Below are 23991 nucleotides of genomic sequence, written 5' to 3'. Positions count from 1 at the left end.
CTTTTCATATTTGATCTCTTTTAGAAATTAAATCTTCCTCTAATGCGAGGAAAGGCGCAGTTGACTAAGCTCAGGATGGGACCAGTGTTCTAACCTTTCTCACTGATTTCCTCTGCTGTCAGATACGGAATATAGCACCTGCCCTCTAGGGCTGCCGTCAAGTTAAATGAAATAGTGCTTCCAGTGGGTACTCAGTAACTGGTAGCTTTCTTTAATCATTAAGAATGTTGTTTTCGGCTGGGTTTGGTGGCTCACGCCTACAATCCTAGCACTTTGGGAGGCTGAGGCAGGTGGATCACCTGAGGTCAGGAGTTCGAGACCATCCTGGCCAACATGGCAAAACCCCATCTCCACTAAAAATACAAAAAAAAATTAGCCAGATATGGTGGTGCACGCCTGTAGTCCCAGCTACTTGGGAGGCTGACACACGAGAATTGCTTGAACCTGGGAAGCAAACGCTGCAATGAGCCAAGATCGTGGCATTGCACTCCAGCCTGGGCAACGGAGCCAGCCTCCATCTCAAAATATAAATAAATGGATGAATAAATAATAAATAAAATTGTTTTCATTATTATTTAGAGTTTTAGGTCCACAAAATAGGACCATAGCTCCTTTTCCTGAACTGTGTTCCCACTGGCCACTTTAATGGAACCTTCTTTGCCCACTTAGGATCTGAGGGCAGGTGACTTGCATTCCACTGTAGCCTGTACAGGATCTGAGGGTGACTTGCATTCCACTGCAGCCTCTGGGGCTCTCGCCGGTATCCCATGAAGCTTGAGTGAAACCACCCCTGCCCCCCACCGCCTCTTTCTGCATGGGCTGGTCCATGCCAGCTGTTGTCAGCCCTTCGCCCTATCAGTATCTCCCAGCCCCCAGCCTTCTCAGAACGTATTCAGAAGTCCTGGACCCCTGCTTTGTCTTGTACTTGGCATGCCCAGAATCTCATGTTTTGCCAGCATTTGTCAGTGTCTTCACCTGGCACCTGGAATAGTGATGACTCATAAACCTACTAAACACAACTGAAGACATTTCTGCCTTTACTTAATGCATGGTTACTGGGTGTCTGTCTGCTGCACACCAGGCACTTAGATGCCAGGGCTCTGAAGGTGACTAGAAATGTTTCCTCCCCTCTGGGAGCCAGCTAGATGAAAGAGGACAGCAGGTCCACAGGTCACTGCAGGCAGCTCAGTGCCGCCAGAGGCATGGCCAGGGTCCCCCAGCTAGCTAACTTAGTCTCATTATTTTCTAGAATCTTCCAGGTTTTCCAGCCATCCCCCACCCTCAGTATTCCATTCACCAGCTGGCTCTTAGGGAGTAGCTCCTCCTTTTTTGATATGATTAGGCTTTGTGTCCCCACTCAAATCTCATCTTGAATTGTAGTTCCTATAATCCCCACATGTGGTGGGAGGGACCTGGTGGGAGGTAATTGAATCATGAGGGTAGCTTCCCCCATACTATTCTCATGAGAGTGAGCGAGTTCTCATGAGACCCGATGGTTTATAAGGGACTTCCCCCTTCACTTGGCTCCCATTTTTCTCTCTCCTGCTGCCTTGTGAAGAAGGACATGTTTGCTTCCCCTTCCACCACGATTATAGGTTTCCTGAGGTCTCTCCAGCCCTGCAGAACTATGAATCAATTAAACCTCTTTCCTTTATAGATTACCCAGTCTCGAGTATGTCCTTATAGCAGCATGAGAACAGACTAATACTTTTTTTTTTTTTTTTTTGAGACAGAGTCTTGCTTTGTCACCCAGGCTGGAGTGCAGTGGCATGATCTCGGCTCACTCTGCCTCCCAGGTTCAAGCGATTCTTCTGCCTCAGCCTCCTGAGTAGCTGGAACTACAGGCATACACCATCATGCCCAGCTAATTTTTGTATTTTTAGTAGAAACAGCGTTTCACCATGTTGGCCGGGATGGTCTCCATCTGACCTTGTGATCCGCCACCTCGGCCTCCCAAAGTGCTGGAATTACAGGCGTGAGCCACTGCGCCTGGTCCTAATACATCTTTTAAAAGGAATCCTCCAGAGATGCTGTGGTATAGAGACCACTCCCCTCTGGCAGGACCCAAACTTTAGAATCAAAGAATATGGCAAGAACTTGAAAGTGCTTATTTAAAGAACTTCCCATCACACGCACCCCTAACCCTGCCATCCCTGGCTCCCAGGACACCCATTCAATTTTTGCACACAGAAAGTATAGAAATAATAGTCTAATAATGGCTGTGTGGGGCTTCTCAGACGTGTTCCCTTGGGCCCCTAGGAGCTATGGCATGTGCTGGTTGCAGTCACCTGCTGTCTCCCCAGCTCAGCTTGTGCCTAATTCTTGCCAACTTTCTGCGCTGGACTGAATGACACTGGCCACCCCATTGGAAGGTAACTCTGACAGCACTTTAGCTTCCGCTTCTCTGAACGCTTTCAGAGCTGGAGGCAAGAGGGTGGCTCTCCCACCAGGATGGGATGGGCCACCCTGTGAAGTCTCACTGCTTTTCCATGGCCCATTCTCATCCTCGACCCAAAAAGAAAGCACGCTGTATGCTCCCAGCAATGGCAATCAATTCCTGACTGACATGAAAGCTAAATTAGGAGTAGGTTCCTTGGATCTAAGTAATATTTTAGTGTCTGAAAACTGTGTCCTCACCAAATAAGACAAGGAACTCTGTTTGTAGCCATGGTGTCGTATGCTGTTGCTGTTTCTTTTTAGTATTCCTAGCACCTGATACAGTGCTCGGGACATGGAAAATCCTCAGTAAAGGCGGTGTAGCATTTAATAGACAGGAGCTCAGGTTTGGAGACAGATAGAGCTGGGCCCCCATCCCAGCTTTGCAATACATTAACGGCGTGACCTTGGGCAATGCACTTACTCCTGCAGATGTCCCTTTAATAGGATGAGACTGTATTCAGCTACTTGACAAATATGTGCTAGGCTCAGAGTAGGGTTGGCAGACAAAAGCAAGTGAAAAACAAATGTGAGGCTGTCTTGTCCATTTTGTGCTGCTACAGCAGATTACTACGGACTGAGTAATTTCGAAAGAGCAGAGATTTGTTCCTTACAATTCTGGAAGCTGGGAAGTCCACAGCCCAGGGGCCTGTGTCTGGCGAGGGTGTTCTTGCTGTGTCCTCCCGTGGCAGAAGGCGGGAGGGCAGGAGAGTGTGGGAGGCGGAGAGGATCGTTCCTTTAGGAGGAACCCACTCCCACAAAAGCAACGTTAATCCTAAACCACTCATGAGAGCAGAGCCCTCCTGTCCTAATCCCCTCTTCAAGGCCCCACCTCTCAACACCGTTGCACTGGGGACTAAGTTTCCAGCACATGAACTTCGGGGCACACAGTCAGACCGTAGCATCTGATTTCAGATGAAGCCGGAGCGGAGCTGATAGGACTCATTCGTGGGTTGGATGTGGGGGTGAGAGAAAGGGCAGGGTCAGGAATGATGCCTGGGGTTCTGAGTCGAGCAACTGGTCAGATAGTCTGAAGAGGCACGTGTTTGGGGCGGGAGGACGGGATGTCCTCTCCGAGACAAGCGGAGTTTAAGGGCCAGTCAGGCCATTGAGGAGGAGTCTGTTGCTGAAGGCGAGAGGCGGCCATTCTGGAGGCATCAGTGTAGAGTTGGCATTTGGACCTTGAGATGAAAAGGATTACCAGTACCAGCGAGAGAGGAAGAGAGTCCATGGAAAAAGACCCTGGGAACTACTGATCACTGGGTGTCGGGCAGAGAGGAGCACACAGAAAGGGAGTGGGGAAAGCATGCAGGCTTGGGGTGCAAGAGTGTGTGGTGGGCATTAGGCTGGTGAGACCACTGGCCCGAGGACTCTGATGCCTCCTGACTCCCCAGAGGCACCCGCCGAGCCTCTCAGACTCATTACCACCATAAACTCAACAAACACAACAGAGGGCATAAAAAACATTCACTACGATCACTTCTCAGTAAGCCTAGATTTTTAGTGGGATTCTTGCCACTAAAATTCCAGAAAAAGTTTGCCAGAAAAAGTATTCAACACAAGTTTCTAGAAAGAAACTGCTTTTTGGCTCAGGGTACTGGAGAGCCAGGAGTGCATACCCCTCTCTAAGAAGGCATTGGCTTCCCCAGAAGCCCCCAGGCTCCGTGAGCAACTGTCCCATCCGCATCATCTGTGGCTTTCACTTCTGTAGTTACGCTGCCTCTGTCGGGAAAGCACAGCGTCACCACTTAGCTGTTATTAAACTTTCTAAGCTAAAAATGTGACTGGCTGCTATGGTCGAAATGGCCTGTAGAGTCTTGTGTGCCGCAAGACCTTTGTGCATCGGGTGGGGTGTCCCTGGTGTTAACGATGCCTCCCGGGCCCTGTGTCCTTCTTTGCTGATAGGCAATTTTCACTTCAGTCAAGAAGCTCAAGCCCACCACACATAGGATTTAGAGATCAACTTTCCCGGAGTGAACTGGAGGTTACAACCCAGAATGTGCTTTTATGCCCCTGGCTTTCACTGTCATGCCCATTTTCTGTAGTCATACATTGAGAAGAAAAGTGATTTCTCAAAATGACAGCCTCAAAGTCTTAGGGAATTCTGGCTGGCCCAGATTTTTTCTTTGTGTGCACTTCGTCTGATAGATAGACCTCTCAGTGGACAGACTGTGTAGATCAGTAACTTGGGGAAATGAGGTGTGTTTGTTGTTAATATTTAAACACTGAATTTTTTTCAAAGCTGTTTTAGGTTCACAGCAAAACTGAGAGGCAGGTCCACAGAGTTTTCATCCACTCCTGCCCTCCGCAGGCACAGCCTCCCCCATGAGCAGCATCTCTCATCAGAGTGGATACATTTGTTAGGATTGATGAACATGCATTCATACGTCATTATCATCCAATGTCCACGGTTTATTAGGGTTCGCTCCAGGTGTGGTACATCTGTGGCTTTGGGCAAACATATGATCAAACATATGATTGCATGTTTCTATCATTCTAGTATCACACAATTTCCGTGGCCCCGGTTATTCTCGGTGATACACCTGTGCAGCCCTCCCCAGCCCCAGGGAGGTTGTTTTTCTGCAGGGTTAGCTTCTCCAGCCATGAGGGGCCACAACACATGTTATCATGTAACTCACATGGGTACGCTCATACAAGTTATTCTCACTGAGTGTCAGCATCTTACAGGCCATCAGCTTATCACCACGCCAGGGAGCTCTGAAATCTCTCCTCAAGTCCTCTGCTCAGATCGGCTGTTTCTTGTCACTGCCACTGGCAGACAGCAATGATTCTCTTGCAGTTCCTGCGCCACCACTGTCATTCAGGTGTCCTCATGCCCTTTTCAAGAAAACAAGCTTGCATTTGACCAAAAACACAAGATGACCGATTTATGATACATGACCAGAAAGTCGTGAAACTGACTACCTTGCCTAACTTTATGTTTTGTTTATATGGCCACACCTCCTATAGCACTCCCGGTATGTTTTCAGGCACACAGAGGTAGATAAAATATGAAAGCTGGATACAAGTTCAGCTCAGAAAACAGCCCAAGGAGAAAGCTAAGTCCTATGCCCAGCGCTGTCCTCCCCGGCGGCCACAGGCTGTCTTGAATGAGCGGGTGTGTTAGAATGGCGCTCTCAATAGAAGATCAGCTGATCAGTAAAGAGAAGCCCTTTGCCATTACTTGCAAGGGAAAGAACAAATCTCCAATGCCTTGCAGACTTTGTGTGCAGATGTCCATGTGAGAGGCTGTGGGTCTGCACTTAGGGTACCATGGGTAAACGTGTACTGATGCCCGAATCGGACTCTCTGTCATTTACAAAGTGCCAGAGGCAGCATATACAGTGGGAAGACAGAGCAGCTGTGAAAGACCTGACCTCAAGTTCTAGTTCCACTGCTTCTGAGCTGAATGGCCCTGTGCAGGCAGCCTCCCATCTCTCTAAGCCTCAGTTTGTCCATCTGTAAAATAGGGCAACGGCCATCATTTTCTTCATAGGAATGTTTTGAGGCTCAGCGTTTTAATAAATGTGATTGATATCTGCTGAACAGTTGTAACTGAGAACAAAGGATTGTCCCTCTGTCCTGTCCCAGGCCCCTTGTGGCCTCCCTCTATGGACATTTACTATGCAAAGCAGGTCACTTGACTGACATCCAGCCCCAGCCCAGCACTTACCATCAAGTGATGATGGTTCCCTCTTAAGGGAAGGTTGTTCAGTGAATGCAAAGAGGTTTCTTTTACCAAAGAGGGAAATCTTTACTTTCCAAAAGAAATGGGAATTTTCCCTCCTATTTCTTTAACTTGCCATTTGAGAAGAATGCATACGCTTTGTTTTTTCAAAAGAGTTACATTCTGTTGAAAGAATGATGATGTCCTTGAACTGTCTTGAAGTGAAGCATTTCTCTGAGTGGTTAATTTGGAAATATGCAGAATAATGTCATTGTGTTATATCATCAGAGTACTGGGTGGGAGGGGTGGGGCTCCTGCAAGTAAGAAGACATTTTATTAATTGATTTCCACTTTTTTTTTTTCTGCCTCTCATTTCAGAACGGTTTGATCACCACTGTCCCTGGGTAGGCAACTGTGTGGGGAAAAGAAACTACAGATTTTTTTATATGTTTATTTTATCTCTGTCTTTTCTGACAGTCTTTATATTTGCATTCGTTCTCACCCACGTCATTCTTCGTAAGTATGCTGGCGAAATCAGATTACGTATGTAACCATTTGCCTGACTTTGGTTTTCTGGTTTATTTTGGTTTAATATTTTGATCACTTCGGGCTCTCTCTTTGCCTTTCTTTCTCCCTTTCCCCTCCTCACTTCTGGCCTGCCTCGCTTTCATTTCTCACCTTCCTCCAACCCTCCTCCGTCCCCATCATCCCCCACTCCCCACCCCATCTTTCACAGCATCTTCCAGGGGTCACACCTGGGCCAGGCTGCGCTCTCACCAACAGTACCTTCTCCTTGATACGCACGTCCCTATTCCAACGTCAGTGACCTCACTTTTTCTCCTGCCAAGGGGTCCCCTGGAAGACTCATCCCCACATTTGCATAAAGGACCATGAGCGGCAGAGATGACATTGAACAGTAGAGTTTCCTTCCTTACTGTGCTATCTCCTTATCCAAGAACAGTCACCAGCCACCCTCCCTAGAAAAGACGTCTGGGGAGAAAGACGAGGTTTTCTTGCACACAAATCTATATATGTTAAAAACATACATTGGGTAAGATGTTGAAGTATCTGCTAGAACATGGACTAACTTCCCCTGGCATATAAAGGAAGCAACTTTTATTAAAAATTAGATTTGGAAATAAATGATTTTAGTACATATTTGCCTAAGCAAATGGCATCTTTTCATTCCCCATTCTGAGGGTTGTAAGTTTGAATTTCTTTTGTCTCTTGGTCACTTTCCTACAATAGAAAATGATGAGAAGGAAGTTAATTTGCATTGAGCTATAAACAGAGGCCCTTAAACCTCCATCACAGTACCAATAGTGCATTAAGCACTAGCCTTGCCTCTTCTCCGCATTCCTGAAGTATAACACCTCATTAGCAAGTCCATAGCTTCTTTCTGGAATGTTCCGTAAGTATCTGAATGGAGGTTCCACTTTCTTCCCAGGCCACAGTGCTCAAACCACAAATGGTGTGGGCTCAAGCTCATATTAAGGGCACATCTTCCTCCCCTTCTCTTCTGGTGGAGTTTATATTGAGGGTGGGGGAAGTGGGGGGTAGGGAATGTTTTGCATTCATCCTTTTTGAATATTAGTCAAATTGGGCTGTTACATGGACCATCCCAAATTTTCATAGGTACTTTCAACCCTACTTCCCATTCTTTCTGACTATAATGTGTAATATGTGCCTGAGAGCCATAACTTGGTGTGCTTGCAAGAGGACAGTGGGCACCCGCCTTTGCCACACCAGCTGGGCAGGATGCAGACGGGGCACCCTCTCTATTTTCAGAGTCCTCCGAATGGCAAAAATGTGGCTAGGATCCCATTTGTGCATTAATAGACAAAAGAAGCAGAGAGAACAAGTAGGGGATCATATGTTATTTTCAAAGAAGTAATTGTTACACAGCTAGGGAAGAAATACAGGCCGATCCTCCAGCACACACGTGGCACTGAAAAGCAGTGTTTCAGCATTATTATTAGTATTATCAGCATTATTTTGAGATGGAGTGCCACTCTGTTGCCCAGGCTGGAGTGCAATGGCAGGATCTCGGCTCACTGCAGCCTCCGCCTTCTGGGTTCAAGCGATTCTCCTCCCTTGAGTAGCTGGGATTATAGGCGTGGGCCACCACACCTGGCTAATTTTTGTATTTTTAATAGAGATGGGGTCTACCATCTTGGCCAGGCTGGTCTTGAACTCCTGACCTTGGGTGATCTGCCTGCCTCAGCCTCCCAAAGTGCTGGGATTATAGGCATGAGCCATCTTGCCTGGCCTAGACGTAGATTTTTATATCACCTTTAACAACTTCTAGATGCTTTCGTGTATATTATGGGATGGTATTTATGGCCTTGCCCCTGCGTTGTGGATATCAAGGGCCAGTTGTCACATGCTTAGTCGTATACATAAACTCAAGGAACACACACACACATGCTCATGGACTCACAGACACTCTCACACTCACACATACCCTACATACCCACACTCACACATGCTAATCATACTCATACATACCAATACTCACATACACTCACATGCTGTCATGCTCGCTCACTCTCACACCATTGCACACTCAGATGCTCACACTCACATGCTGTCATGTTCACTCCCACTGCTGCACACTCACATGCTCTCACACACATACACTCGCTGACACACACATGCTCACACATGCTCACTCGCACTCACACTGGTGCACATTCACATACACACGCTGTAATGCTCACTAATACTCACTGTTGCACACACATACATGCCGTCATGCTCAGTCATACACTGTTGCACATTCACTCCCACACACATGCTGTCATGCTCACTCGTACTCACTGTTGGACACTCATACACATGCTGTTGTGCTCACCTATACTCAGTTGCACACTCACACGCTGTCATACTCACTCACTGTTGCACACTCATCCTCTCACACACTCACCGTTGCACTTGCTGACACACACACATGCTGCCATGCTCACTTGCACTCACACCATTGCACATTCACATACTCATGCTCTCACAAATTCACATGCTGTCATGGTCACTCACACTGTTGCACACTCACATGCTCACACACACACTGTCATGCTCACTTGCACTCACACCATTGCACACACATACTCATGCTCTCACAAATTCACATGCTGTCATAGTCACTCACACTGTTGTACACTCACATGCTCACACACACTGTCATGCTCACTTGCACTCACACCGTTGCACACTCACATACTCATGCTCTCACAAATTCACATGCTGTCATGGTCACTCGCACTGTTGCACACTCAGGCTCACACACATGCTGTCATGCTCACTTGCACTAACATCATTGCACACTCACTGTCATGCTCACTCATGCTCACACTGTTGCACACTTACATGCTGACACAGTGGCACTTGGTGACACACCATTGCACACTCACATACACACATGCTGTGCTCACTCACACTGTTGTGCACTCATGCTCACAATCACAGTTGCACTTGCTGACACACCGTTACACACACAAACACTCACATGCTGTCATGCTCAGTCACACACCATTGCACACACACATGCTCTCACACATACACACGGTGACATCTGCACCTGCCACCACACTCAGGTTGTAATGTGCATTTCACTTTCAGCTTCTCTAAGGTTTCACTCACCCTGGCTCCACCAAACTGGATTTTACTTAGTCTATGTTTAAGTATTGTTAATCTCTTCTTCTACACAAAAGTATTAAGAATTTACCTGCCTGTAAGTTATTGGAATGCAAAAGCAAATAAAGCTTTTCCTTTTCTCTTGTTCGACACCCCCTCCTTAATGACCCTCATGACACGACCCCACCACCCTATCTATCCACCCTATGTGATGCTTCAGGAAGGGCACAGGGTTTACATGGCTCCTGTTACCCACTAAGCCTCAGAAGACATTGGCACAGGCAGAGGGGAGAGCTGACATCTGAGTCTCACTCCCGGGTCCTGGGCTCTTAGGGGAAGGACTGGACTTCCTTCTGTGGCCTCCAAGATTCCTGGGAAGGCAAAGTATGGATTTCCTTGGAGAGGAAGGAGAGTTTAGGCAAGCCGCACAATTTGGGTGCAGTAGAGAAAGAGAAATCATTTCTTTTGGTTCCTCATCTGCCTCAAGGCTGCGTTTGCTCCATGCGGCTGCGCAGGTGCTTGCCACTGTGCCCTTTGGGGCTGGCAGAGATGGAGGAGGAAGGCTTAAGCACCATCCCTCCTGATTAGTGTTCCATGCAGCTCCTCCCCACAGCCTTTCCCACCCACTGTGTCCCACAGCTCAGACACATGGGCCATGGGCACAGAGGTAAAGGGACCTTGGGAAGAATAGGGAGCCAAGCCACTCTTCACCCTCCCAGGTGGTCTCCCATAGTGGGACACATGGGGACACAGTGACCACTCACCCCCTGCCACCAAGTCCTACAGTGCACCTGTGCCTGCGGTCAGATGCCACAGGGACACCATAGCACCCATCTATTGTATCATTTCCTTGCTGCCTGAGGGCTGGATTATGTCCCCTGAGGCTCAGTGGCTTCCCACGGCACAGAGGGACCTGGCACTGCTACCCCAAGATGGGATTGTTAAGACTTCCTCTGTATTTTTATTTTTAAAAGTATGATGTCAATGCATAAAATAAAAACTGCTTTCTGTCAGATGCTTCTTTATTCAAGCCCCTAAAGAAATGTCTTCTTGCATAAGACAGCTCATATTAAAATGTCTAAAACCCAGAAGAAGTCTAGTAAATTTCAGCTTTATGACTGTTTACTCTGGATACAGAAAAAGAAGTCTTTCATATGCTGTAGCCTAGTTTATAGAACTTCCAGGGTCAAAAGTTAACAAATTTGGGAAAACAGAAGAGAAAAGATAGCATACAGTATTCTGTTTTCCTATTAAAATGAGAAAAACAAAGGAGTAATCAGAACTATAATTTATGGGAAAGTGCGCAGACATCCATCTGCTTTTATTGAAAAATACCCTGCAGATGTTGGGCCCAATTACGAATCCTCCATTTTCTTGGTGAAAAACTTTAGTGGAGCCTCAGTCTCTGATCAGTAAACTCGGTGTCGTAGCACTTGCAAAATATGATTTAATTGATCTTTAGCCACCTATTACTTTTATGTAGATGAGAGAGCGTTCAGCATGAAGGCTGTTTATGTCTGCATACTAAATTTTGGTTTCATTCCCACAGGTTCCCAGCAGACAGGATTCCTAAATGCCCTTAAGGACAGTCCTGCAAGATATCCTTTGTGGTGGTTCTGTTTTCACAATGCTAACGTGTTGAGTATCTGGCTGACCTTCTACGTGCTCACCCCCTCATCTTCTGGCCTTGCTTCTCATATATCTTATTCCAGAGAACTCCCTCATATGCACTGGCAGGAGTAGCAGCTTCGGAATACTTCCATCCCTGAGTGACTCAGCCTGTTGAAATCCAAGTGCTCTTTATTTAGCTAGGAAGCCAAGTATGAATTCTTACCCACCTCCAGAAATCAGCATGGATTTGTGTTCTGCCAGGTCAGTTTGGGGAGAAGTAGGGCTGTGGGCTGCAACTGATCTCATTTTGATCGCCAGGTTGTCCACACAGAACATTTAGGTACGCCCACGTGGGGGTCGCGTCCTGATATGCAGTCTCCAGGTGCAAATCCCCAGACCCCTGTGTATCCATTCTGTTGGGGTTACAGTTTGCCATTTAGATCACTATATTATTTCCAGGAACAGAACACCCTTTTATAACCCTGGATAGGTTAAAGATGGTCAATCTCAAGTCATTTGGATGAATGAGGATGGTTTCCCAACCTCCCAAGCATAGTATTTTGAATCTTGAAAGAAAAACATGCACCCATGAAGTGCTTGAATGAGATCTCATCCTTCCCGGGGGTCACAGGCTTTATACAGAGTGGTGTGGCATCAGCCCATGGGTCCCCCTGACCTAGCTTGTCAGGGACCCAGTTCTTTTTCTTCCTCATATAATCAGGTAAACTAGACTTGAACTCCTCATTACTCTCTAGAGTGATTTTTATCTTGAGGTAGGAAATCCTTCGTTTTGTTTTGTTTTGTTTGAGACTAAGTCTCACTCCATCACCCACCCAGACTGGAGTACAGTGGCGCCATCTCGGCTCACCACAGCCTCAGCCTCCCAAGTAGCTGGGATTACAAGTGTGTGCCACCATGCCTGGCTAATTTTTGTATTTTTAGTAGAGATGGAGTTTCACCATATTGGCCAGGCTGGTCTCAAACTCCTGACCTCAAGTGATCTGCCTGCCTCGGCCTCCCAAAGTGCTGGGATTACAGGCATGAGCCCATGCCCAGCGAGGTAGGGAATTCTTAAAAAATGAAGAAATTTAATATGATATATGTATCATGTTCTTAAAGTCAGCCTGCCATGTCCTGTGTGTTTGAGAGGGGGGAGGTATTTAGATAGATCTAAAAACAAATGTGTTCCTATAAACATTATATGTCTCCGTAATAGATGATATCTCTTTTTCTGGTACCTCTGTGTTTATGGGCAGCATAGGATGTTGGCTACAGGTCCAGATTCTGTAGTCAACTAATACTTTTTAAACTCAGATTTCTACTGTGGAATAGGACTGGGACATGTGGAAGATGTACAAAGGTACAAATGTACCTATTCAACAGATAGGTCCTGTCTTCTATTAATGATGTGGGAAGAAGTTGACTGGGAGGAAAAGTGGCCCAGGGAATGAATGAGACCATCAATACTCGTGCTATTAAGAACAGGTCCAGTGAGAAATGTCCTCCATTCCTCTCCCAACTCCACCAGGGACGACATTCCCCCACTGTCACCTCTCTGTGCCCTTCTATTTTCAGGGAACATTGTTTCCACAAAGCTCTTAGCCACACCGCCTCTTCCTTCCTAAAGAAAAGGCTTGCCTATGTCTCATAAGGAACCAGTTGTGTCGTGAAAGCATGCTGGTCACATTGTTTTATAAATCTGTCCCAGAACTGGCATTGGGGTCCAGAGTGCCACCTGGAAGGTTTTCTGGAGCCTCACATTTGTGGGAGCTTCAGCCACCTCCCCTCAATTCTGCTCTAGCACCTGTGCCTCCCTGAGCTCCTGTGTGTGTGCAGGAGGCCTGGTGCACATTTCAGACAAATATCCATGACAGGAGTGCCTCTCAGCTGGGAGGGGGAAGCGCTTCGTCGCTGCTGAGAAAGGCTGACCTTGGAGCCTGGCCATTCCAGATGCTTTGTGTCCGGCCTGCTGGCGACCTGCTGCTCCGTGTGTGTCCACTTCAGGTGGAGCACGGAGGGGCTGTGTGTGGAGTGGCCTTGTTGTTGCTGCCTGGTCTGTAGCAGAGCTCCCGACACACCTCCCAAGTCCTGCATCTTATCCTATCCAGATCCCAGAAGGACTCTCATTAGAGACCAAGAAGGCAGTCGTGAACTGGGGTCAAATCTTTTAATGCTCGCAATTAATTATGAGGTCCGGAGTCATTTCTTAACCCTTTTGTGTCTCAGTTTTTTGACCCGCAATAGTCAACCACTGTGTACTTGACAATGATATGCTGACAAAGTCAGTTATTCAAGAAATACAGGAGAGACAGCTCCAAAGCACGGCTTCCAGGCATAGCCAGAAGGATTTCAAAGAGACTCTGCCAGACCTTCTTTGAGAGCACACGTCTGCGCGGCGCGTGCTGCGGCTGGGCTGACAGTCTGCAGAACCAGGAACACGGTATCCCCCGAAGGGCACAGACCAGGGCTGCTGTTAGGAAGGAAGCCTGGCAGTACCGTGCTGGCCATGCCAGGAGCCAGCGGCAGGAAGGGGTGCGGGGAGGGAAGGGAAGAGGAAAGATGCTCTTACTCAGGCCAGAGCAAACTTCATTTTCCCCTAAAAATCATTCTCAAATGGAGGTAAATAGTGTTCCCTATTGGCTCAGTTTTTGAAAATGTGTAGAAGTCTCAGCTGCTGCCTTTCCAAGTAGTGTTTCCGCATCTGGGTGCTGACTCTCCGCCCACAGCTCTCTGCTCCCCTCCCCGCCCTTCCCCAGCTGGAGTTCCTGGCACCTCTGCCATGCTCGGGGCTGGTCAGCCGCAGCCTGCTGACTGCTCGCAGATCCCTAAGCACCCAGACGCCCGCCGCACCACCAGTCAAGGCCTTCCAGAGTGTCCGCGCCTGGTGCTGCTGCCCTGAGCAGCCAGGTCGTATCCCTGAAGGCAGCACACATCCCTCGTCGCACACCCCGTGGGCTCCAGTCCGGTGGGCTTGGCTTTCTCTGCTCCGGGTCCCGTGAGGCTGCAGTTGCGGTGTCACCCCCCAGAGTTGTACCCAGAGGCTCTGGGGAGTCCTCTTCAGGCGGGCTCAGGTTGTTGACTAGGTTCATGAAGTGGGGGGCTGAGGGCCTCGCTTCCTTGCAGGTTATAGGCAGGCTGTTCTCAGTCTAGAGGCCTCCACCGTCCCTGCCCCAGGCCCCTCCATCCTCAAACCCAGACGCTGGGTGGAGCCCTTCCTACGCCCTGCGCCCCTCCTGCTGCTCCTTCACCCCACTTTTCCACCTCAGCCCGGAAACCTCTCTGCTTCCAGATATTGGCCCTCAATCATATTTGAGGCTAATCTCCCAGCCCATCTCATGGTGGATAACCCTCATCGCAACTGCATACTCCCTGTGTCATGTTGGGTAAAGTATTCAGGGGTGCCAGGAAAGAGGCTGGGTACATCTCCAGGGAGGCCGCCATTCTGCCCACCCCAGGCCGTCAGACAGGAGGTACCCCAAGAAGCAGGCACTGGAATGCAGGTGGATTGGAGAGGGATTCCGTCTAAGCCCATCCGTGAAGCTCACTGCAGGCCAGGTCACTTGATGGATTTAAACACGCGCGCACTCGCGCGCACACACACACCTACACGCACACACACAGCGCTGTCTATCATTAGATTTGTGTGTGTACTTTTAAGCCCTCGTATATATATGTGTACATAGCTATAGATGCACACACACACATATATGAGGATGTATAAGTGTGTGTGTGTCGTGCATGCACACACACACATCTGTATCTGTATGTCTGTCAATAGGTAGAGATGCACACAGACATGTCCTCCCTGGAGTTCCGGCTGGAAGTGCTCGCAGGCTGCCTGGAAGGCCCTTGCTGGCCCACACCGCTCGCAGGGAGGCTGCTCATCCTCGCTAGCTCCTACTGATTCGCTCCCCACTTGGTCTTATGGCACCTCCATGGACCCAGGGTTTTCTGATGGGCTCCTGCCTGCGAAAAGGAGACTTAACTCTAAACCCAAAATACCTCAGGGCAACCAACAAAAAGACCCTGACAAAACCCCATTCCTCTGGGAGAAAAGTGGGGGCCAGAAGCAAGGTCCGGGAAGAACCAGCGACGCCTCCATTCCCAGTTCAGGAGAAGTGAGCAGTGCCGGTAGTGCCCCAGCCTGGGTCTCCTTCGTCCTTTTTGGAAGCAGGAGTGAGTTTCAAGAACATTAGACACACACCCACATTGCAAAGCAAGGTGCTGGGTGCTTTAACGTGCAAAGCACATCAGCATTTCTTCTGTGTGTCACTGACACCCCTCCCCTCGTCAGCATTGTGATTGCCTAAAGCTTCTCTGTTCAGATGGGGGCTTTCTGTTTGAAATATGTGCTTTGGAGGAGTTCCCCCTCCAGTGAGTCTATGAAGAAGGATTGCACGGATGATTTATCCCAACTTTGTGTTCCAGAAGGATAAGCATGCTTTGGGTGCTGCGGGCTTGCCGTGTCTTTCTGAAAAAGCATTTGCTCTGGTTCATAGAGAACCATGTGCTGAGTAGGGCTGGATCCCATCAGCACGCCTGTTGGCATTTTTGGTGCCTGCCTTTCCCCTGGACACCTGTGACTTTGGAGGTGGCATAGGGATGCCAGCGGGAGCTTACACAGTGAGGCCCTGTGGCTCCTGAGGAAGAGTGTGGCAATCTCAGCAGCCACTCAGGGTTCTGGCCCTCAGGTCACAGTGACTGGGGTGCTAGCAAGGCAGATGGGTCCTGCTTGTCAGTGTGGTAGGGGATTCTAGCATCAGAGAAATGCTAAACTCAGGACCTCCCAGCCCCCTTCCACGGCCGAGATCCTGAGAGCTTGAGAGTGTCTGTTGGGGTGGTTGGTTTATGATGGATGAGTTTGATCTGGGGCATGCTCATTAAAGCTGTCCTTTGATTCATGGACAGCTGCCCACAATGCATCCTCTCTAGACCTGTACTCCATCCAGAGCAAGAATCTAAAAGTCCCTAGCTCTTAGAACTGAAGGAAGTTTCCCAGCTGAATTGCCTGAGCACAGGACTGGCATCTAGTGGACGCTTTGCGAGTGATCTCTGCAGCGTTTTCTCGGGCAAGGCAATAACTTGTATTTTCACATTTTTGGTGACCTCATATCTCATCTGACCATGCAATAAAAAATATTTTGATGAGAAATAAGGCCACAGGCAAAGGTTTCTCACAACAGATCTATAAAATATCCAACTAAAAGCAACAGTGTCATTGAGGAAGTGAGAGAGATTAGAAACAAAAATGGCTAATACACAACCATCCGAGATGCCTGAGCAGAAATATCAGTGTAATGATGGAAGCATTGATCAACTAAAAGCTCTTTATCAGGCCCACGTAAAACCCAGCAGAACTTTAGGAGAAAAGAATTGAGCAGCTTCTACTGTAAGCCCAGACTGGGTGGTATCTAGTGCCAGGGTGTGGCCAGCCCGGGAGGAGAGGGAGGGAGGAGAGGGAGGTGGAGGCAGGGGAGTAGGGGAGGCCCTAGATGTCTGTGGATAGAACGGCTCATTTTCAGGTGCTCGGCAGGCCCCTTCCCAGTCTGCACTGTCAGCCCTGCCAGGGGTGAGAGATAGCACAGGGTGCCCGCTGCTGGGATGCAGCCTTGGAGGGTGCACTTCCGGCTTAGAGTCCATAGTTGGTCCTCCCTCCCTCCTCCTCCTCCCTTCCCACCTCCCATTGCCTGCACCAAGCTCCATTTTCTCCCTTTCTTCTTTGCATCTGAGAAGCAGAGGCAGTGGGGAGGGGGTTCTCAGGGCCTGCGGCAGTGAGGTGGCTGCCTCATACCTTGGACAAGAGCCCCCTGCCCTTCCCGAGGGACAGAGACGAATGGAGAGACTTCTCAAAAATAAAAGATAAAAAAAGGGGGGGAGCAGGGCACTCTGTCCACACAGCCAGGCATGTTCAAACAAAGCAGATCCACTCAGCAACTATTTCCTGTAAAATCATTTTACTCAACATCCACCATGGGCAAAACCTGCCAGGTGGGGCCTGGAAGGGTGAGGGTGGGGAGACGGAGCAAGCGCACAAATGCACAGGCTCGCCCTCTTCTGCCGGCAGCTGCTGCTGCACAGAGCTGGGTTCTCGCTAGGATTCCTTATGCAGAATAAGGCTTAGATGCCAGGAAAAAGACACAGCCTGGCCTTGAGGTGGGGCATCCTGCAGGGACATGTAAACAGGCGGTTCTCAGGGCTGTGGGACATGGGTGGGTTCTAGTGGGGGACATGGAGGGAAAGGTCCCAGGCAGTTCCCACAGTGGGAACAGGGCCTGGAGGATGGTACCAGGGGCTATCAGGAAGGAACAGCCCATCTGCAGGGCCACAGCTGGCATCCTGGCATTGTGCCCACTCCACATTGGGCAGGGTGCCCACCAGGGCTGGGCATCAAAAGGAGGCAGGGCTCCCCATCAACATGTGGTCTGCCCTGCATCGTGTGAGCACATCGGTGCACTTACACACCCAAGCGTGTGACGGAAAACCGGAGCTGCTGTGACAGCTAAACCCCAATGGGATGAGGGCAGGTGTGACAGTGTTGAAGACTAAGGAGGTGGGGTCCCTTCATCCCCTGCATGCTGGTGGGTGAATGACATCATCAGAGCTGGGTTGTGATGCTTGTTTTAAAGAACACTTATCTATTTTATTTATTTATTTTCGAGATGGAGTCTCGCTCTTGTCACCCAGGCTGGAGTGCAGTGGCGATATCTCGGCTCACTGCAACCTCCGCCTCCCAGGCCCAAGCTATTCTCCCGCCTCTACCTTCCAAGTAACGGAGCTCACGACCACACCTGGCTAGTTTTTTGTGTTTTTAATAGAGTTGGAGTTTCACCATGTTGGCCAGGCTGGCCTGACGTCAAGTGATCCATCTGCCTTGGCCTCCCAAAGTGCGGGGATTACACGCGTGAGGAACTGCACCTGGAAAGAACATTTATCTTGCATCAGAGGACACAACAGAATGAAACAGTTGTTTGTAGAGGAAAAGCCTGGCGGGGTGGGGGGGAAGTTAGTGGCAGGGGACAGCTCAGTAGGGAGAAGGAGGGCAGTTGGATCCGTGCCTGGGGAGGGTGAGGGTGGAGGAGGAGGAGCGTTCTGCCGATGGAGCCCAGGAGAAATGGCCATGCTGGACGGGGATACAGCTAGTGCTGGTTTAGGGAGCAATGGTGAGTTCTGTCTAAGATATGTTTATAAAAAGAAACTGAAAGTTAACACACTTCGCCGGGGGTGGTGGCTCACGCCTGTAATCCCAACACTTTGGGAGGCCGAGGCAGGTGGATCACGAGGTCACGAGTTCAAGACCACCCTGGCCAATATGGTGAAACCTCATCTCTACTAAAAATACAAAAACTATCTGGGCATGGTGGCATGTGCCTGTAGTCCCAGCTACTTGGGAGGCTGAGGCAGGAGAATCGCTTGAACCCAGGAAGAGGAGGTTGCAGAGAATGAAGATCACGCCACTGCACTCCAGCCTGGGTGACAGAGTGAGACTCCGTCTCAAAGAAAAAAAAACAACACATGAGTGTCTCCATTGGCCTCGAATGACCTGAAGTTCCTCTCTTTAGTTACCTGCATGTAATATGAAAGGAGGAAAACAAAAATCAGCTGCCTGTCAATGAGAATGTCGCAGCCTCATAGGAAATGTTACGCGTCAGGCGCCTGTGAGGGAAGCCATGTGGTGATGCCGCCTGGGCTTCTCCGTTTCTCGGAGGCGGAAACCCTCAGGAACATGTGCTGGGGAGCCCCGGGGCCCTGGGCCTCCCTGAGAAAGACCCTGAAAGGTGAAGCCCTGCTCATCCACAGTTATTTTAATGTAACATAGCATTAACATCCAATTAGAGGGATTACAGCCATTTTTAATCATGACTTATTGTTCAACTCTCTCAAAATATGGAGGGTCTTCTGTGGTTGGTAAATCAAATGCTAATTGATTCTCCATTTGCGGAGGCTGAGACAGAAAGCATTTTCATCCCCAAGTTCCCTTCACTGGATACTGACCCATCTGAAAAGCACGATGGCCTAATACGCGTCATCCGTTTTAATGGAATGTGGTAGGAGGCTTCAGGTTGGCCCACAGAAAGGACACCACAATGGGAAAATCACAAAGGCAGCACAAGTCTTTGTTAACCTGCCCATCCTGATACCTACTGATCCTCAGAGAGACCCCAGAAAGTAGGTAGGACAGGTGCCCCTAGGCTGCTTACAGCTGCAGCTATGCTGAGAAGTTAATGACTTGCTCAGGGGTGTCCAGAGCTAGAGCCCGGTTCTCCCAACTACTGCCCCTCTCTCTCGCCAGGGGACTGAGGTACTTCCTGCTGCCCCTAACCAGTCCCACTGAGGGAGGGTCAGGAAAAAAAAGCATCAGATCATGTCTCATAAGATCACAGGGTGGGGAAGAGGTTGTTTGTTTTTTCAAATCAACCAAGTCCTACAAGAATGTATGATCATTGTAAAAAATCCCCAATGGTCCAGAAATACAAGAGTGAAAACGGAAGTGCTGGTCTTGGCCCTTCCTCCGTTATGCTGTAGGAATCCTTGCCGGGTTTGGTGTGTCCTTCCAGATGGTCTTAGAGTTTGAATACATCCGTGCACATGGTACACATATGCTGATATGGGGGTGGGAGGACTTGTACCTAAAAAGGACCCTTCTTTTTGCATGGTTCCACAATTTGATTTTTTTAAATATTTCCTGGAGACGTTTCCATGACAATATATAGATCTACCTCATTCTTTTTTTAAATTACTTCATAGAACTCCAAAGTGTAGATGAGCTGTAGTTTAGTCTCCTGTTGATGGATATTAGATTTCTTAATTTATTTGACTGTTCATGAAATGAAGTAGTGAATTTTCTTGTGTGTATCTCTGTGTGCACGTTACTCTGTCACTAGAACTGACAGGTTGTGGCATCTCTGAGTTGAAGCAAAGCACTTTTAAGTGTTGATACACACACCAAATGCTCCTCGTAACAGACTGGGCCAGCCCGTGCTCCTGTGTCCCCACACATTTATGGCACTGGCTGTGAACAGTCTTGTCATTTTGGCCAATTTGATGAAAAGAAAAAAAATTACATTGTTTTAATTTCCATTTCCTGGATAATAGATTGTACCTCTTTTTACACTCGTGTGCGTCTTTTTTTCTTATCACAATGTATATGTCCATGTATCAATTGGGTTATTTATTCTTTTTCTATGAACATGTAGGAGTTCTTAATGTATTCTCAGTAACAATAATAATCTCTTAAGTATCCTTTGCCAATCTCCAAATCCAACATTTAACTTTACTTTTTTACACAAAAATGTTTATTAATGAACACAACATGACTCCTTGGTTTGTGTCTCATATCCTCACCCCAAAGTTACATGAATGTTTCCTTAATTTTCCTCAAATACCTTTATATTGTGTTTCCTACATTTGGTGCAGTAACTTCTCTATCAGGTGGTTTTGTGGATCTGATGCAGGCTGAAGTTCGAACTTGATTTTTTCAAAGTGTTTAATGAAGTGTCCCAACGGCACTTACTATTTTACTATTCTATTCCAGCAGGTCTCAAATGTTTTGGTGTCAAGACTCCTTTACACATTGAAAAATTATGAAGGACCCCCACAGAGCTTTTGTTTGTATATATTTTGAAGGTAGGTAGAGAGATAGATGGCAGATAAATGATAGATAGATAGATAGATAGATAGATAGATAGATAGATGATAGAGTTATTCATCATGTTGGAAATTACAACTCAAAAATTTTAAAACACAAGAATGCACAGGCCCACATTGTATTTGAATGACAACAAGGGTGTCATCTCCCTGCCATTCTGGAATCCAGGGAATTCTGGACATGTAACATATGTGGTTCTGTGATCTCTCACCTTTTATGATCCTCCAAATACTGAAGCACCCTAACCATTCTGGCCTGCACAGCCTTCTTCCCTTACATAGCTTCCTGCTGCAAACAGAGCCCCTATTCCCTTAGGGCAGGAAGCCCCTGTTCCTCAGTGCGGGGCTGGGTGCATAGTAGGACACAGAGCCAGCACTTCTGGGATTCGGCAGGAACTCGAGAAAAGGGTCTCTGCAGAGCAGCACTCTTCAGAGCTTTTCGATTTCATAAACGTTTAGGGAGTCCCTCAGTGTGCAACCTCTTAGGCTAGGGCTGTGGGGAATTTGAAGCCATCCCTCTGGCCACAGTGGGGACAGACTGTCTTAGCAGGGATTGTGGGGGAGACAGAGGCACAGCGGTAGCTGCTATGATTTGAAACCCGTCCTCGATGGAGTAAACAAAGTCCTGGCTGCTTATGAACTTGGCTTCCAGTAGTTGGATTGTTTCCTCTCCTTTCTCTTTCTAAAAAAAACAAGGAAAAGAAACAGTAAATGGGTTTCAATACCTTTAAAATAAATTTCTATTTCTTGATCTTATTATGGCATAGATATTTTCAGCATATAGCTAGTGGGCCAGTGAGGAATGTGTGTCTGGATATTTGTGTCTGAGTCTGAGGGTGGATGTGAAAGGGAATGAACCATGTAAGCCGCTACAGGTTCACGAATCCTGGACTAGGAACGCCCTACCTCCCCCCAGCAGAGGCTGGGGTCAGTCTAGGACCACCTGCCCCTTGGCAAGAATTAGGAAAGGGACCAGCCCAAGGCTCTTCTGTCATCCCAGGAGAGCAGAATTCCAGTGTTCAAGTCCTGGCTCTGCTATTTCTCAAGCAAATTACTTCATTGCTTTCTGCCTCAGTTTCCCTATCTGTTGAGGGGGAGTCACACTTCTCCCTGGGTCACTCTGAGGTTTAAGCAGAACAGTACCTGACACATCCCAGTGATGCCAGCCACTGTTATGAATGATGATGATGATGGTTCCATAAGACCTACTGTGGGGGAGTGACTGCTGGGTCCCAGGGTGAGGCTCGCGCAAGCAGGCTGCATGTTGTGTCTCACGTCGTACGTTGGATTCATGTCATTTTGATACAGCTGCAAGCTGAGAGTGGGACTGCATTCTGCAATTTATAAAATGTTTCTAAAGCACATGAGATATTAACAGAAAAGCTGCCCAGGCCAGGTGGCTCACGCCTGTAATCCCAGCACTTTGGGAGGCCGAGGCAGAAGGATCACCTGAGGTCAGGAGTTCAAGACCAGCCTGGCCAACATGGTGAAACCCCGTCTCTACTAAAAATACAAAAATTAGCTGAGTGTGGTGGCGGGCACCTGTAATCCCAGCTATTCAGGAGGCTGAGGCAGGAGAATTACTTGAACCTGGGAGCCAGAGGTTGCAGTGAGCTGAGATTGCACCACTGCACTCCAGCCTGGGCAACAGAAATGAAACTCCATTTCAAAAAACAAAAAAATAGAAAAGCTGCATTTTTTGTTGTTGCTGTAAACCTTTAGAATTCTGTATCTGATGGCTGCGATGCCTCCTGATGAGAGAAAGAGCTGCATCCACTTTCAGTCTGGGATCCTCACTGCTTGTACATGCCAGGTTTCATACGGTTCATACATCAGAATGTTATATGGATTTTGACGTTGCCATCATTCTACCTGGATCGTAAACTCTTGGTGACACATAAGTATTTCTGGGATTGCAGTTTGGCTCTTCATGTATTATTCAGTAAATGAATCTGGTTCTGTTCGTGATGCTTTTCTCCCCTTGGCTATTGTTTGTTTCCGTTCCATGTGTCCCCTCCTCTTTCTGTCTCTTGTCTTTTCCTTCTGGCCGGTCCAAACCCATCACTAGTGTCACCTCCCTCACACAACCCAGCTTTCCCGACTTGGTCTTCCCACTGGCTGCCTCAATGGGTTCCCTGGACTCCACTCCACCTCTTCTTTCCAGCCAGTACTTGACCTGAATCCAATGGGAGTTGGCTTCCCAGTCTGTCCCCTCTTGGCAGGGGGAAAGTGGGTAGGCAGAGGGGCCTCTTTAGCCCTGTTCTGTGGGAAGGCATTTGAGAAAGAGACCATGTTTGGGCCACCATCCATGTGTCCCCATGTGCACACAGAGCCCCCACCATAGCCATTTGCCCAGTAGGAGTTGCCCAGGCTGGCGACAGCTGTGGGTAGGGGTTTGCTTCCCTGCATCTGGTCCCTACAGCTCCCTGCTACTGTCTCCTCCTAGAGCAGACCTAGTGGTTTGTGCCATGTTGAAAGACAGCCAAAAGGCAGAAGGCCATTCACTCCTCCTGTTGCATGCAGCCCTGGTGGTGGCACTGGTTAACCATGGCCCAGTGGATCACGGCACTGCACTGGTCATGTGCTCAGCCCTCTGGTCTAAAGATGAACTATCTCCAGCCTGGAGAAGATAATCACTGCTGGGTTCCGGCGTGATCTATACGGCGTTCATCCTTAGATGCATTAGGAGAGCACGAGCGTTTATTTCTCCAGCCTGTAATGTATCCACAGGGGACGCGACATGTATGTGTGAACTCCCAGACCCAGGATGAATGGATTTTTCCCCCCGAGAAATATCTGTATCTTGTAAATAGAATTTTGTAAACACTTGTGGGACAGAAAAATTCTCTGACCTTTTCAAATTGCCACACTTTTGGGTGATGGATCTCATTTGCTGAAGAGCACCAAGCTTTTTTCCTGTGTGTTGGATACCTCTTGGGGAACTCTTGACTTCCTCTCTCTATGTCCTGTGAGAACTCGTGGTTTCCAGCTGGCTATGG

The 23991-nt window shown here is 48.3% G+C and overlaps 1 protein-coding gene and 1 long non-coding RNA gene across 5 annotated transcripts in view; one reads left to right on the top strand and one right to left on the bottom strand.

Moving 5' to 3' along the window:
• The window catches only part of ZDHHC14 (zinc finger DHHC-type palmitoyltransferase 14), a 300608-nt gene that overhangs the window by 245167 nt on the left and 31450 nt on the right, over positions 1–23991 (top strand). For all 4 annotated transcript variants that reach the window (XM_032253217.1, XM_032253216.1, XM_032253214.1 and 1 more), the window contains exons 4-5: positions 6482–6619; positions 11286–11334. In XM_032253217.1, coding sequence (XP_032109108.1) covers positions 6482–6619; positions 11286–11334 — 187 coding nt within the window. The remainder of the gene's footprint in view (positions 1–6481; positions 6620–11285; positions 11335–23991) is intronic.
• On the bottom strand, positions 667–22453 carry LOC116533453. Its single transcript, XR_004261299.1, has 3 exons — positions 22442–22453; positions 20536–20546; positions 667–745 (listed from the first exon to the last, which is right to left on the bottom strand). It is a non-coding gene; the product is annotated as an uncharacterized LOC116533453 (long non-coding RNA).

This window comes from Sapajus apella, unplaced genomic scaffold (genome assembly GCF_009761245.1).
Source record: "Sapajus apella isolate SASKATOON/1434 unplaced genomic scaffold, GSC_monkey_1.0 scaffold82, whole genome shotgun sequence".
In the NCBI taxonomy this organism is placed as follows: Eukaryota; Metazoa; Chordata; class Mammalia; order Primates; family Cebidae; genus Sapajus; species Sapajus apella.
The sequence above is the reverse complement of the archived record's forward strand: the minus strand, read 5'-3'. Positions and strand labels throughout refer to the sequence as shown.